Genomic DNA, 16,822 nt, shown 5'->3' with positions numbered 1-16,822 from the left:
GTGCGATTTAAATATTTACTTGCGTTTTTGAAAAAAAAAAAATCGAGCATCCATGTCTGTTCTCTGTGACTTTAGTGCCGGTTCCACGCTGAGAGTATGTTGAATGACCCCATAAATAATGGGCATCGAGGAAAAAAGACCATACCGGCTCACCTTGTAGGATGATTATATTATGAAAAAAAAAACTACTAAATATGCCAGAAGCCTTTTAGCCGCTACCCTATGTCCGTTTTGTCAAGGCGATCGAAACAGCTTATGATTCGGTTCGAAACAGACTGTTGAGAAACAAAAACTGTATTCATGTTCCAAACGGTTGAGTGATTTGATTGTCCGATCTACGATTACTTGGTGAAAGGGAGTTCAGTGATTCTTATATCTATGGTTCAGTGTTCGGAGAAGTAATAAATAACAATGGGTGTTCGTGTTTATTAAACTTTTAATTTATTACTAATTACGATGAGTAAAAGCTCCCTATTTTTGGGGCTGTCAAAACGTGTACATTTTCGGTTAAAATTTAATTTTCATAAATCCAGATTTTTTTTTGTAAAATCCTACTTTCATAATTTATGCACAATTTGGAAAAGGAATAATTCGTAAAAAACTTGGGCAGAACACTTAAAATTACAACCCTAACGTATTGCAGTCAAAGTGCTAATAAAAAGTGAGTTTTGTTGTTTGTCTTCTGCCACGTTTGTATTATCGAGTAAGATCACTTAAAATTATGCAGTTGAACAGTATTTACATTTTACACAAATATAAAAAATGTATAGCTTGGAGAAGAACAGGGCAGCAATTAAAGTTAAAATGTCTTTTTAAATCATAATTATGCGTTTAAAATATATAAACATTTCAATTCACTTCAATTACATAAAGATTATTTTTGTTTTCATTTGTTTTCATAATTAAATTAAATTAAAAACGACACAAAAATATCCACAGCATGTTTTTCTTTTCTCTCAAAGTCTCGATATAATTAGATGAACATTCCCCGGTCACGAGAAGATGTTGGTTTTGTATTGATGGATGTAGCTTTCGAGAGAGATTGTTTTGAGAGGGATTTCTCGTGGGGAAGTTGCCCTGGGCCATTCGTGTTCACTCAATGATGATGATGTTATATCGCGCGATTCATTGATTTCATTTCTTACCTTTCTGCTCGAACAATTTGCAGAACCTCCCTTCACGGATGGTTAGGTGAGGGTTCTATAGTATCAAGTCTTTTTTTGTTTCATTCAAGAAATGTAAGGATCTTGAAAGTACGAGGAGTTAGATGATAGATAAAACAGCTAAATTTATAGTTAAAGTAGTTCAAAGCAGAGTGTAAAAAGGTGAGCTAGAAATTTTCTAAGATGGAATAAACCACTCATGAGTATTTAAGGCTGAGCTTAGAAGAAACCATCGCCAGTTGGATCGTTGACCCATGGGTAGTTGTTAGGGCAACGTACGCAAGTTTGCAGATTGATGGTTTCCCCGGGAACTTCCTTGGAGGTCAGTTTGCACGAGCTTGGTACCCAACAGGCTGGCCTGCCTTCGACGGAGCACTTCTCCCTCCATGGTTCGAAGTTCTTGACTTCAGATACGGTACGTGGGTTTTGGATCCACTGGATAACTTGAGTCATGGTGACAAAGTACACGTCATTGTGGTTGGAGAGCACTTCATCGATCCAGTATACGAAGGCATCAAGGAATTCAGGGTTGTTCTTCAACCAGGCAGCGTGGAAGTACAGTCCCAGTGGGGCACGGTTTTGTTCGTAGTGACGGTCGAAATTGTGGTTCAGGAAATTGTAGAACTGATCACCGGTCAGAATGTTGGAGCACGAGTCGACCATTGCGCAACCGGGCAGGTATTCATCGTTGTTGGGGTCCTCTCGGCGATCCAGTTCATTCATTACCATTTCCCAGACAGCGTGCGAGCGGGTTGGGCAGCTCTGCAGGTTACCGTGGCAGCGATGAGGCATCCGGAAATACATTGTGTACGGCCATAGTGGGGGGTTGGAGAGGGGCGCGGTGATGGTGGAATCGTATAAGAAGGCTTGCTCTTCCATCATGGTGAATTGATTGTTGCCACCGACACGCAGGTATGGTGCACGGACTCCGACAACCGAGTTGTCCGTCAAGTTGGCGAACTTTTCGATGATGATACGCATACCGGCCATTTCCTTGGCCCAGTCGTCAACAGTGGCGTTAGACCAGAAGCGTTCGTCATCATTGTGGCTGTGAAGGGGACATAGATAGGGTTGTTTGTTCATTTCGTACCAAGATAAAGAGGCAGAATAATTTTGTGGAGGTATGTGACAAGTACTTTCTGAAAAAGCTTTTCACGAGATGTTATCTTACTGCATTGGAATTTATCGAGACTTACTTTTCTGAACACCATATAAATGTTCATTATAATCCAATATATAAAAAAAAACAATCAATGCAATATTATGAAACACAAGCAAAAATCCTTTAGTTCGATTGACCAACCACTCGAAAACATAAGAAAAATTATATTAAATATGCACTAAAGTCGCTTTTTACACGAACAGATTTATTCAATTTCTCGGTCAACGTGTATTTTCCTTAGATTTTTTGTGCATGTTTTCGGAGATAACTCGAATGCGAAGGCAATAATCGACCAAATAAAGACCGCATAAAAAGCGACCTTAGCTCAATGAGTTTAACTTAATCCTGGATACTCTTTCAGAGGAATCTTTTTCCAAATCATGAAAACGAATTGGAAATTCCAGAATTGATTATTCTTTTAGTATTGAGTTCCAATCATTCGAAGTCGCATATTTATTTTGCGCTCTGGTGAGGCGATATAAATTTTCCAGCTAGATGGAAACTTTCAAGACATGTTATTAGAACATTCCACTTACGTGATCGAGTGCACGGCAATTTCGTGCCCCTTGCGGTGCGTCTCAGCCACGGCCGAATAGTTGGTGTACTTGTGCGAGATGAAGTACGATGCCTTGATGTCGCAACCGTTCGGGTTCTTGCGCTTGCCGTTGAAGATCTCCTTGTACAAGTCGATGTTGTTGTTGTTGATGGCATCGTCGAAGGTGATGGTGATCATCATCGGGACGTCCTTGGCCGGCAGGTCGCCGGGAATGGTGGTACCGTCCTCGGAGCAGAAGCAATCGGGCAGGACGCACACGGCCGGATCGCAGGGTGGCGCACGGTTGGGATCGCTTTCGATATCTGTGAACGGGCCGAGAAGAAGACACGCATATGTTGCGGATGTAGGAAGGTTAGAAAGAATTGAGTTTCGCGTGTCAGAGCTGTTGTTTTCAGTTCAAGGTTCTATGCACGGAGGAGGAAAGATGTGTCGTACCAGAAGGCTGCGCTTCGTTTTTATAGATGTCAGGAAACGATAGTCTCAATACTAAGGAAGCCTTTTTATACAAATGTTAAAAGTAATGTGGAAATATACAATTTGGTTATCACTAAATAAAAAGAAAAGTAAAAAAAGTAGACACGAGGGCAGACCACATACACTCGTAACAAAATCTCAACAGCAGAACTGTTTGTTAATATTTTTAAACTATCAAAAAAACAAAAACAGAAAATCTGTGAATATTTTACAAGCTCCAGCTGTTGAAAAATTTCACCGAGTTTGCGAATTATTCTATGTTTGTGAAAAGCTATTTCATGTTTCAAAATGTTGCATTAAAAGTTGCAAATAATTCTATGTAAGTAAAAAATTTGCTTCAAACCCCCTAAAATACAAAAAATCTTATAAAAGGGAAATATCCATCGTAGCCTTTAGTACTTTGCAATAATGGATGATGATTAATCGAAGCATTGTTTACTTGCGGAGAAGATATTTTTTATAAATGAATAATCACGCATGCGACAAAAAGAATAGCAATTTGTTAGTCAATAGTACAAGACATTATTGGCCAGCACAGCACTCAGAGAGGGACGCGGGAGGGGACTGCAATGGTTGAGATATGAGCAAACGTTTTGACACGTATCATACCCTTCGGTTCATGATGACGATCGACAACATGCGATCGTGCATGTTCTGGTGCCGTCAGCCGACGATCGAGCTCCATTAGGAAAGATTCTTTTTGCATTCATTGCTTACCGGCAAAGATGGACTGAGTGCACGAGGTGTTGTAATTGGATACGTGAACCGTCTCTGTCCATGTAGAATACGACGATGACTGGCTCGATACCACCTGGTATAATGCTGACTGGCGAGTATCAAGAGAATGCTTTTTAATTATTCAGTTTCAGAAGGCGTCCTTGAAATGGTAGTTTAATTTCCTTGTTTTTTTGCATGATTCAATTCATAACAATTTGGGCAAGTTTTGTTCGATGATTTATCCCGGTTTAGTAGAACATGTTTGAAAGTCTAGAAGACGTGTATGTACTAAAGTTTGTGCACACAAGAATAGTTGTGGTAGATTAGATTAGATTAAATTAGATTAGATAAGACAAGAATAGTTGTGGTTTCCTATGCCTTCCAGTGATTGGATGCGGAAATATTTGTCATTGTTTTTAAAACATATGTTCAAGTTTCTGTTTTGGAAGCAATGTAATCTTGCACAACTAACTACAAAAGCCTGTTTCATAAGAGGAATTTCTACGGCAAATCTTTAGGTAGTTCCTATCACAATGCCTTCAGGAATTCCTTCGAAATTTCTTTTTGCGGGATAACGGCGAGAGTGAGACGTAAACGATGATAAAGAGATGTGATCTCGAACTGTGTATTGTGGCGTCAAATTGTTTATTTAGTGTAATCCTCCTTCATAAAATAATAAGAAAATTCTTCCAAAAGTTCCTACTAGTATACCTCTAGAAAATCTTACCTGTGATTCTCCAAAAAATTCAGAACTCATTTGTAAAATCCTTCAAGAATTTTTGCGAAACAGGATTGAATTTGAGAATTTCTCCAGGAATGCATTTAAAAAATCCTCTGGAAACCTCATCGAGATTACCTCCAGATTTATCTTTAATAGAAATATAGAAATAATATAGAAAATATAGAAATCCATAATCGACCACAACTGTGTGGTCGAAATACGTATCTGCGTAAGATAACAAAACGTAGTGGAATTAAATGGAGAGTACTTAACCCGTCTTAGACAGTTAAATACATCCCACTAAAAAGAGCTTAAAATATTTTTTCTGACATTTGTCAAGCCAACACTTCCCCATGTGTATAGTATACGTTCACGTTAGAGGAGCGTGAGAATTTATAATGTCTGGCGGCTACCTGATTGAACTCTGAATAAGCTTGGCTTTGCCGCAGACCACAGCTACTCATTAGTTCTCAGGAGGAGATGAAAGTCCCCTGGAGCAATACATGCTCCGATAATGCTAATGGTCTAAATCTAGCTTATCCTCCATCATCCAAATCCAACTTGTTGGAGGACATGGATGATAACGAGGATGCTGGAATCAGGATAAACATCGACCCCTTCCCCGAATATCAGAAAAACAATAAAAGATCCGATAAAAATATAAGTTCTATGGATGCGAGTAAGGAAATTCGAATATTCACGCGATCACAGAGGAAACAGCTTAAAACTATTCGGGAGAGCGGAAAAGACATGAAAAGAGGTTTTATCCATAATCGAAAAACAGAAAACTTTCACTTTTTGAAATCGAACGCACTATCATAGAGGTGTCCCCTAAGTAAACGCGTTAGTAATCCGAAATTGAGTTTTTATTTCTAAATTTGGCTTTAATTTTTTGGAAAACATTGACACGAGAAACTAAATACACGTCTTTACACTCAAACAATATTTCTCAATTGCAGAACTCATGAAGGAGGACATTGTAGTGGTCAGAACGGAGGTACCTTTCCGCCAGAGAAAGTATAAAAATCTCGTTGGCTTCGACATATTTCCCCGGCGACGTGTTCGAAAACCCCCTCTCGAGATCGCATCGTTTGAAGCCTACAGCCACCAACACAACATCCCTGCAAAAAAAAGAATTCCTTCGAACAGTGAGCGTAGACTACGAAGGATAGATGGTTAGCTCACTGTAGAGCCCAGTGATACATTGAGCGAATAGTTGAGGATCCACTTCCCTGATTCGAGTGCTGACGACCAAGGCACTGAAGTTGCTGTCTCAGACGCACAAGAGATCCAATCAAGGATTATGGGATTCTGAACCTAAAAAAGATGCAATAAAATTCAGAAAACGAGCTTTTGGGTGGTCTTCATCCTGAAGGCAGGAAGAAGGGATAAGACCAACCCCAAAGTATTCAATGGAACTCTATAGCAGCGGTTCTTAACCTTTTTCTTGAGAGGTACCCCTTCCAACTTTTGCATTAATTGAGGTACCCCCTATGTTTTTTGCTGTAAATGAAAATAAGCGTAACCCAACACAACTAACGAAACTAACAGTAGAAAATGTACTCAACAGTTGGTTGAAGTTTTCATTATATCGTGAAACATCCCAATTATTATACATCGAGCTTCCTACAGGACTTTTATTTATTTATTTTTATTTCATTTTTCAAACTTTTATCTTTTCCAAACGTGAGTTAGTGATAGAGACCGTTAGGCTTGCGCTCGGCGATATTCGGCCACGTGGAAGACGATGTATTTTATAATGCCTTGTGCGTTAGCATAAGTGTGAGCGTTCTCCCCCTTGATGTATTGCCTAATTGCGGGCTAGGAAAAACGGACTAGTGAAAGGGTTTTGGTCTTAGTGGGTGGGGTGAAAAAAAAATTAAGACACCCATCCCCACACTACCTGAGAGCCTCCTCATGTGTCTGATAGCAGATATCCATTTACCCTTACTCAACAAAAAAAGACAGGACAGGATTGAAGGTTTTCGAGAGTCTTGAAAGAAAGGATTCCGAGCCTATTAAAGGGAGGCTTCCGAGCCTCGTAAAAGTATGCTTTCGAGCCACTATAAACCGGCTTGAAAAGACGCTCCCGAGCCACTTGAAATTTGGCTTCCAAGTCTCTTGAAGGCAAGGTTCCGAGTAACTTGAAAGTAGGATTCCAAGCTTTTTGAAATGAGGCTTCCGAGCCCTTTGAATGTAGGCTTTCGAGTGTCGTGAAAGGAGACATCCGTGTCGCTTGCGAGGGGATTTCCAAGCCTTTTCAAGAAGGCTTCCGAGCCTCTTGAAAGGAGTCATCCGAGCCTCTTGAAAGGGAGCTTCTGAGCCTTTTGAAGGGAGGTTTTTGAGTATCTTAAAAAACGCTTCTGAGCCTACGGGAAATACGCTTCGAAGCCTCTTGAATGAAGAATTCCGAGCCTGTTAAAGGGAGGCTTACGAGCCTCTTGAAAGTAGGTTTTCGAGCCATTTCAAACCGGCTTGAAAAGACGCTTCCGAGCCTCTTGAAATTTCGCTTTCAAATCTCTTGAAGGCAAGGTTCCGAGTAACTTGAAAGGAGGCTTCCGAGCCTTTTGAAAGGAGGTTATATCTTGAAAACAGGCTGCCGAGTCTTTGGAAAGAAGGCTGCCGAGCGTATTGAAAGGAGGCTTTCGAGCCTCTTGAAAGAAGGTGACTTCAGAACCTCTTGAAAGAAGCCTTTCGAGCCTCTTGAAAAGATCTTAACGAGCATTTTAGAACAAGAAAATAAAAGACCAAAATAGCTTGAAGAAAAATCATAATCGAAGGCTTCCAGGCCTCTTGAGAGAAAGTTTCCGAACCTCTTAAAAGAAGGCTTTCAGGCCTCTTGAAGGAAAACTTCCAAACCTCTCAAAATGAGGTTTCCGGGCCTCTTGAGAGGAGAATTCCGACTCTTTTGAGCGTCCGAGCTGCTTGCAAGGAGCCTTCGAGAAGCATAGAAGCATGCTTTCAACCTTCTTGCAGCGAAGCACTTAAGCTTTACGGAAAATAAAACCCTTAATGTATCTCAAATGGAGGCTTCCAAACCTGTAGACTCTAGATTTTAGTTCAGAAGTGTATTTTTACTTCATAATCAGGGAATCAATATTCGAGCAAAGCCTAACAATATACCCTTTGTCATCAACAGAGTTTGTTACTGAGAAACGTAACTAGCAACAAACCTTTATCAGAACCCGAACATAATATGACAAGAATCATTTACCTTTCATGCTCTGATATTTGCGAGAATACGATGCTATTTTTGTAATCGTAGTTAGATGCTCGAATAGTTCCATAAAAGCAAAAACTATGATAGCATGAAACCGAAATTTTCTGTAGATATAATGAAAAATAATTCTTCTCTTCTATATACATAAAAATGAATTTCTGTCTGTCTGAACCTTATAGACTCCGAAACTACTGAACCGATCGGCGTGAAAATTTGTATGCAGAGGTTTTTAGGGCCGGGGAAGGTTCTTGAAATGGTTCGAAACCCCTCCCCCCTTTGGAAAGAGGGGCTCCCATACAAATGAAACTGAAATTTCTGCATAACTCGAGAACTAATCAGAGAATAAATCTATTTTAGGCGAAACGAAGTTCGTCGGGTCTGCTAGTAATTACATAATTATCAAAATTTTATTAATAGATTTTGATTAAAAATGTAATTCATTCCTCATTACGCATTTTTCTCCGATGTATCCCAGGTTGAGAACCGCTGATGTTTAGGTTCAGTAATGCTTTGGGGGAAAATTCGACCCATGTAATGCTACCTGGGCACAGGATGGCTTTGATATAAAGCCATTTGACATAATGTTATTTGGCGTAACGGACATTAGGCATAATTTTAAACTGCTACAAAAATTTGGGTCAGAATTCAGAACTGTGAAAGAGAAAGAGTTATTCTTTTTTTTCACATAGATAAAGTTTTGATAAATTTAGACAGATGAAAGACATTTTTCGGAGGAACGGACAAACGAAATGGAACGAACTGCTTCTGGGATTACATTGATCATGAACTTATTCCAAGCTGTTAATACTTTCAAAAAGCAATCTCAATAGGGAATTGCTTGATGCCGGAAAAACATATACTTTTGGGGCTTATTAGGCTTCCATTTTTCCCGGGAAACGGAAAATAAAATCTTGATTTCCCGGGATCCCGGGAAATAAATTTAAAAAAAACTCTCAAAACTAAATCAAAATCGTAGTTTAAATGTTGTCGTAAAATATGATTTCGAAAGAAAAAAGCTCGAGCTCAAAATATACTTTCGACATCATGGATGCTTGCTATTTGTTCTCAAATGATGAAAGAGTTGTTGAAAGCCTGAGAATGTTTTTTGTTCAGTTCGAAAAGCATTAACTCCTTCTACAAAACGTTCGCCATGTCATTTTCAGCTATGTGTTACATCAGCTATGTGCTACTTTTCCATATTTTTCAAAAACTTTTTCATGTTGTATCTGCATTTTCTCCCCAATTTTTGGAAAACAACGGCTTTGAGAGATTCTCTTCTATTATCGCCGAAATATTCTTAACATGAACTATTCTTGAACCTGACGACATTTTTTTGGTGCAAACAATCTTCTGGTCAAGTTTAACGATAAATCATTTTGAATGTATATAAAGCAGATGAATGAAAAATTTGGAAAAAAAATTCTTCCTTTTGAAATAAAAAAGAACTTTCAGACGAGTGGTCGATTGTCGTACTTTATTGACCTTGACTATAATTTTTTTTTCAGTAAAACTTTGTTTAAAATGAAAAACGCATCAAATTGCAAAAGTTCTGCGAGTATTTGTTGTAAGACAGTTGTAATGATCTCATACTTAAGACCTAAAGCTGTTAGCCAAACAAGATTATAAAATATTCAAATGAAATATTTCAGATATATCTCAAAATATAAAAGAGGTTTCGAAATATGAGTTTGATCGGGAATTGAATCAAAACGGATTGAAGGTCTTGAAAAACCTTTGGCAATAATATAACAAACCTGCCAAAGCGGTCACTGCTATTGTCTAAACATCTACGTATATTGGTAGCTCTGCTATTTTACCACAGATACTAACGCCCACCGGCGTTTGGAACTACTGAATAAACGATAACGATAGATAATAGCTTGTTCTTTGTCTCGCTTCTCTTTAACACGTGTTAAAGGCACCGTATGATTCTGTAGCATATTCAGTTTTAACCTCAATTCTCAATAATATGGGTCGCTACCTTCTTCAAAAGTGAAATAAATAATGAGATGATGTTAGTCAAGAAATGTAATTTATACCCCAAAATCAGTTATCATCAAATTTAAAAGAATCAGACAATTATTACGAAATATTTTAGTATATGTATTTTCCGGGAATCAGGAATCCCGGGAAATATGGTTTCCAGGGAAATTTTATCCCGGAATGGAAGCCCTAGGGCTTATCTTAACCGTGCGGTAAGATGCGCGGCTACAAAGCAAGACCATGTTGAAGCTGGCTGGCTGGAAATTGTCTCGACTTCCTTGGGCATAAAAGTATCGTCGTGAAAGCCATGAAATGCAAAAATGACAGAGGCTATCCACCAGCTCAAAATAGAGCAGATGGTAAGGGTGGCTTAGGAGCTGAACTCATCAAGATGGGAAAATGGGAAAGGCTGGCGAATTGTCGGCACAAGCTATTAGTCAGAATTTGCAGGAGTGGAAGGAAAGGGACATGTGACGGGGCGACAAGCTAGAGTGTGAGAACTGTCGAGCGATTACCATCCTGTAGGCCACCCACGGCTGTGAATGAGTTCGTGGGAAGTTATCAAGCCGACTTTAATTACAGACCGGATCCTTCAAAAATGCCGTGAATATCATAAACGCACCATCTGTTTATCGATTTCAAGGCAGCATTTGTACGATAGTATAGACCCCGTTCTACTCTGGGAAATCATGGACAAGAGCTTACAAGACTGATAAAAGCTACAATTTTGGGCGAATACTCCAGTTCGTTCGAAACCTGCCAGGGACTAAGACAAGGTTATGGACTTTCATGCCTGTTATTCAACATCGCACTAGAAGGGATCATACGGAGAGCCGGGTGTAACAGACGGTAGAGGAATTCTTTTACCTTGGATCCTTGCTGATACTAATGTTAGTCAGGAAATACGAAGGCGCATCATCTGTAGAAATCGGATGTACTACAGGCTCCAGATGAACACCAAATGTGTCATGTACAAAACGCTGAGGTGGTACTCTGCGGACATGAGACTTGGACCATGCTCAAGGAGGACTTGCAAGTACATGTTCTCGAGGGACGCGTGCTTAGGACAAGAGAACGATGAGTGGTGGCGGATGAGTGGCGAAGGAGCTCACCCAACTCTACGGTGGACCCAGTATCCATCAGGAGGTTGCTACAGTTGGAAGGGTACGATGGGCAGGGCATGTTGCAAGAATACCGGACAGCAACCTGGTGTTCGCCTCCGACCTGGCTGGTACAACAAGGCGTAGAGCGCTGCGAGATAGATGGACGGACTAAGGGCAAATCGATTTGACCAGCGTGCGGCGCAACCGACGATGGAGAGATGTGGCTTTGAACCGTGTGTCGTGATGTCAAAGTGTTGATTCAGTGTTATCTGTTAAGATGTAAGCTAATAAAATAGTCCTTCAATGGTCACCCATAAAATAGTATCTAAAGTATCTATTTTTTGTGATTTTTTTTCTTTATTGATTAGATATAATAAAAACGGGGATCAAGTCTGCCCCACAACAATTTACAGACTACCGCGCACCAGTAAAGGTAAATTATATGTTTCTGACAATTAAGAGGGGAAAGGGGTCAAGTCTTTCCAACCTCTCCTATACACGTAAGAAGATTTGATGATGCGTCGTTTATTCAGATACTCTAAATAGAAAAAATCGATGGAGTTATATTATGAATGCAGACAGACATTCTCAAATAGGGTTTTTACGCTAAATTCATAAACCTTTTGGTTGCCCGGTAATACTACCGGTTCAGGTTGCCTTCGGAATCTCATTTCATCTCGTAATGAGATAGTCAAAAAAGCTTTTGTTAAGCATATAGATTAAAGAATTTAAATACATTAACTTCGCGGCGTTGGTATTTCCACTACCAAAAAACAGCCAAACGAAAACGAATCACTATGATTGAATCAAAAAAGAAAGAGAAAAAAACAAGTTTACTCATTCCAGTTTCAAGGCCAGCCGGCTCCAAACCGGCTCCAATTAATATCGCGGAGAGCGAAATTTGTAGGTTAGGTGGCTTTCTTCTTCATCTTCATACTCGCACTGGAACTGAGACTAATATTAACGACCTTATGTAAATCGAGCCAGCAATGCTACGCGCTTTGACCATGGCAATAAAAAAATAGTAAGCTCTTTGTGGGTTATTGTGTCATTGGGACTGAACGTAAAATCCTCCGCGCGATCGAAAACCAGCAAGGAGACATTTTGCTTTAATTGAGACAGTACGTTATCTTCCAACAGAAATCATCGAACGCTTTAGAGGTATTATTAATGGATCAGTGACTTTTACATTTGTAACTTGTTCAAATCACAATCACAGCTCCAAACCGGCTTGAATCTTATAGGTAGTCGATTGGCTTCCTGGTTATTTTATGTGTAGGAAATAGCAAAACATTTCAATTTGACTGAAATGTAAAAGCCAAATAGGAATAGAATTCCGGGATAGATAATCTCCTATCATTTGGTTTCGTTTAGGGATTATCATATTACTCGCTTATTATTACATGGACAAGTCCTTGAATAGAGGATTAGTTCCACGTGGACGTCAATCTCATGATTTTTTTGTTCTCAATAAACATATTTTCACACTGACACTACATATTCATAAGACATTAAATAGTTTGATCTAACTATTGACGTCACATATCCCATTGGAGCCTACTGTAGCTCAGCAGTAAGCCCATAGGTAATATGATATTCTACATATCAGGTTATAGCTATTTGCATTTCTATTTTCGTCAAATTACGTAAAAACGTACGATTTTGCCTTAGAGATAAAGTGTTTCGTTTCTTTCAGAAGCTTAAATACATTTCGCCAGATCCGTCAGAGCCTCCCGGAATCGAATTCGCAACTGAATGTAGCTTGCATCATTTCTGCCGAAGCTGTTATTATTGAACATTTTACAAGGGCGATGCACCTTAAACCTGACGGTTGATCATGGTTCATGAACATGAACAGCGCACCGATCGGGCTGACCGTTATGGGTCAATTTTATGTAACCCGGCTTGTCTGATGTAACCTCATGCTAGCTTGGCAGTTGGCTCAGTTGTTCGGCGAAGCCTTTTCGTATGGCTATGACCGCATCATTTCGCCTTTCACACCCTTCTTGGTACCGCTCTGCCTGATGGGCACCCATACAATCCGGGTAGCCTTTTAAAACCCATTGAATCGCCAATGCAACGATGAAGCAGTTTGCGAGACAGATTGGTGCTTTCTCATTTTGCATGCCTCGGTAGTAAAGTGAAATAGTCCTGGTAAGTGGTGGCTTCACTAACTGAAGTTCAGTTGTATAATGGATCGAATGATTAATTGCGGGGTCATTAATTGCCGTTGTCATCGCTGTGGCGCAAATGACCTTTTCCGCAAAAACAGGCGTTGAAAAATACGACTGCTACCGGATATGCTACAATCGAAGACTGATCACGGAAGGAGTGTTTGAGGCATTCGATATGGAGTCAACGCTAGAGGTTTATGAGATCAAAGGTTCAAACACCGTTTACGGCATTACTTCGAGAAAGAAAGATGATGGATCTCCACTCAATAGCGATTTGGTCGGCGCAATTGTCGACTGTGATCAGCACTACAGTAGTTAAATATGTGAGGGGATCAGCGGTCTTGATGACACTCTACTCCTTCTCTAGAGCTTCTATTGTTTTTTGTAGCTACGACTGACAGTTCTTGTTTATTAAATTGGTGAAATGACATACTAACGAATTTATTTTTCCGCATGACTGGGCAAAAGGGCTATTAGCCTTGCCGAATGCTTTTTTTGGGCTTCAACAAAGTGTCTGTTCTAACCAGAATTTATTCGTTTCAATCGTCGGGCTTTGAGAACCTTCCAATATTCAGAGAATCTCGAACAATTCTGACAGGAATCTGACTCAAACTTCCCTGTGCTCCCTTGTCTTTTGTGACGCCAATAATGGAGCTCGTCATCGTTGTCTTGGTTAATTTATGTAAATTTCAGTACCGTTACATCCATCAAACCGGAGAGCAACTACTCGTCGGCAATTAAACACAATGCATGGGGAACAGCACTGAACAGCACCACCGTCCGTCTGTGGCGTGCTGTAGTGCTACTTGATATGCAATGTGCTATGCTGCGCCCACTGCTCACTAGTTGGTGGCTATGGCTTAACGGAGATTTCGTAATCACATTCGAAAACGGACAGGATGACGATGACGATTGGCTGCGCGGTTGCTGCTATTGCTGCAAGCAGGTAGTAAAACACTTGGTTTGCATATTGATCATCGCGCGGTGGCTTTAGACTTTAGTTAGACGGAAACGCAACGATCGGTTGAGTTGGATAGTGTTTTGTCACGATTAGTTTATTAATGAGGTGTAACTGATTGGTTCGTTGTCGCTTGAATCATAAAACTGTGCGAGTGGTAATTGTGGGTCTGACTAGAAGTAATCACATGGCTTGAGTTTAGCGTAATGACTATGTTTAGCCAATTAAAACGATCCCTGTTCGGTAAATAGATAGGTACAAGTGAGATGTGAGTACGTGGCATGGGTAACGCCTCAAGAACTTTAATTAGACCTTCCTTCGTATTACGGATCCGGCTAGATGATTCATGAAAAATATATACTAGATTAGATGGTATAAGTTTAACATGACGTACAGATATATGTTTCCGTTACAAAATATACGAGGATTTTATTTGATCGTAAAACGCATTGTTTTGTCAAGATGATCAAATTACAAAATATGATCCGTTGAATACTATAGTTTCTTATTGTGAAGTTCCAATTAGTTAGGATTAAAAAAAATGAAAGTGCTACATACAAAAATCTTTGCGCGGAGCAGCCACAACAAACAAAAATGATCGCTTTTTGAAAAGATCGCAAAAGATATTTTATAACTGCTAGTGCTCACCTTGGTTGCGCGTTTTTAACACTTTCCAAGGACGATTACAATGCTTGCTTGCAAATATAATTTATGACGCATTATGAGTTGATAAATTTCGCATACCATGTGTTGCCTTACTGAATGTATGCAATGATTTTCACACCAAAGAACCTCGATGTCTGATTTGCTAAAACAGCCAGCTAGTTCTTCTTCTTCCTATTGGCATTACATCCCCACACTGGGACAAGCTCATAGCTTAGTGTTCATTAAGCACTTCCACAGTTATTAACTGAGAGGTTTCTAAGTCAAGTTACCATTTTTGCATTCGAATATCATGAGGCAAACACGATGATACTTTTATGGCCAGGGAAGTCGAGACAATTTTCTATCCGAAAATTGTCTAGACCGGCACCGGGTAACGAACCCAGCCACCCTCAGCATGGTCTTGCTTTGTATCCGCGTCTCACCTCACGGCTAAGGAGGGCCCCATGACCAGCTAGCTAGTATTTCAGTGATTATTTCTTCAGTATTTTTAAATCTGTTTTTTTCGAAATTCACACCCTGCTGCTGGATCATCTCATACCCCCTTCTCCAGTTTTAAATGTGTGCTTGCTGATGCATTTCAATTTACCTCTACGGTTTGAAAACCTCTATACAGGGTGTCTGCAAATTATCCTTACAACAAAACAGGTTTACAATTATATTTTTGAACAAAAATAAAAAACAGCATGCACTTCATGCTATAATAATAAGATTACGTGAACCAAGCTGCATTTGTTCATTTGAATGTGTCCTCTGCATCCGGAGTTGAACGCCTTCGACTATGTCAGAAAATAATCACGATGGTCCCACGTTTTTTTTACAGATACTCGTCAGACATTTTTGATGGTTGTGACATGATTCCAAATGTCTCAGTCTATTCGGTGCTTTGCTGGCTGTTGTTTTCAAGATGGACCATATTGAATCATAAATTCAATTCAAATCCGGTAATTTGGAAGGCCACTCAAAAAGACCCGGAAAAAAGCATTCACATAGACTAATAGTCTCTTTGTACATGAGATGATTCCCAGTCAGGGATTGAATTCAAAAGATAATGAAAAAGTCTCTCACCTATCATCTCTGTATACATATACGATATGTGGCATTCAGTGAGAGGCTCTTTTCGCAAGCTGTCACGATAAAGCACTGATTCGGATGCCTATACCCCATGTATTTTTTTTTTAAATATATATTTCGACCTCAACAGTAAGGCCGTCTTCCGTGTCTCGACCTCTTTTTTTTTGACGTAGGACTACGTCTGTCTTTTCACTTACACACTACGGGGTACACTTTACGATTGCGAAAATCGGGGACCGTCACGAAAATATGATAGACTTTAAATTTTAATATCTCAGCCGTTTATCGATGGATTATCATTTTTTTGGACCATTCTATCAAAGATGAATCAACGCTTATTTGTATTTATATGAAAATACTGATTTTCAACTATTCATTATCGCTAATTACAAAAAAATTGGAAATAGGTAGACCAACCAATCACGTACATGCATCACTAGCACAGACATCAAAATCAAGCAACTTCCGGGACTGGATTGGATTCAATCCTTGAACAAGATTTCACGCAGAGCGGACGCATCAAAGCGATCGCAGCGGAGCGGACACAGCATCACGGAGGCGCTGGTAACATTTTTAATGGAAATCCATCACATGGGTGGTGGCCCTCGGTGTGTTGCTGCAGATTTTTCAAGCTCAACGAACCAGCATTTTATATGAAGAAAGGGTTGACTACAAAAATAGCGCTGTTGCGATCCCGCGCCGCCAGTAGCGATGCTGAAAATGTATTACAAATTATGGTGTCAGTTAGTTGTTGGAAAGGCGCATTGGGGACAGAAAATTGATTCTTCTCAGGACCAGCACTATCTGAAACAAAGGTTAAAATGCGAAAATTGACTGTTTCGGTGGCATCGGCG

General features: G+C 39.8%; 1 protein-coding gene across 1 annotated transcript in view; it reads right to left on the bottom strand.

The window, feature by feature from the left end:
* Positions 1-418: 418 nt before the first annotated feature.
* LOC134226833 (chitin deacetylase 1) overlaps positions 419-16,822 on the bottom strand; it is a 60,356-nt gene continuing 43,952 nt past the window's right edge. The window contains exons 4-5 of the mRNA XM_062707855.1: positions 2,862-3,183; positions 419-2,211 (exon numbers count right to left, since the gene is read on the bottom strand). Coding sequence (XP_062563839.1) covers positions 1,383-2,211; positions 2,862-3,183 — 1,151 coding nt within the window. The 3' untranslated portion in view covers positions 419-1,382. The remainder of the gene's footprint in view (positions 2,212-2,861; positions 3,184-16,822) is intronic.

The sequence above is a fragment of the Armigeres subalbatus genome, chromosome 3, assembly GCF_024139115.2.
Source record: "Armigeres subalbatus isolate Guangzhou_Male chromosome 3, GZ_Asu_2, whole genome shotgun sequence".
Classification (NCBI taxonomy): domain Eukaryota; kingdom Metazoa; phylum Arthropoda; class Insecta; order Diptera; family Culicidae; genus Armigeres; species Armigeres subalbatus.
Note: the sequence above shows the minus strand (reverse complement) of the source record. Positions and strands in the feature narration are given on the sequence as shown.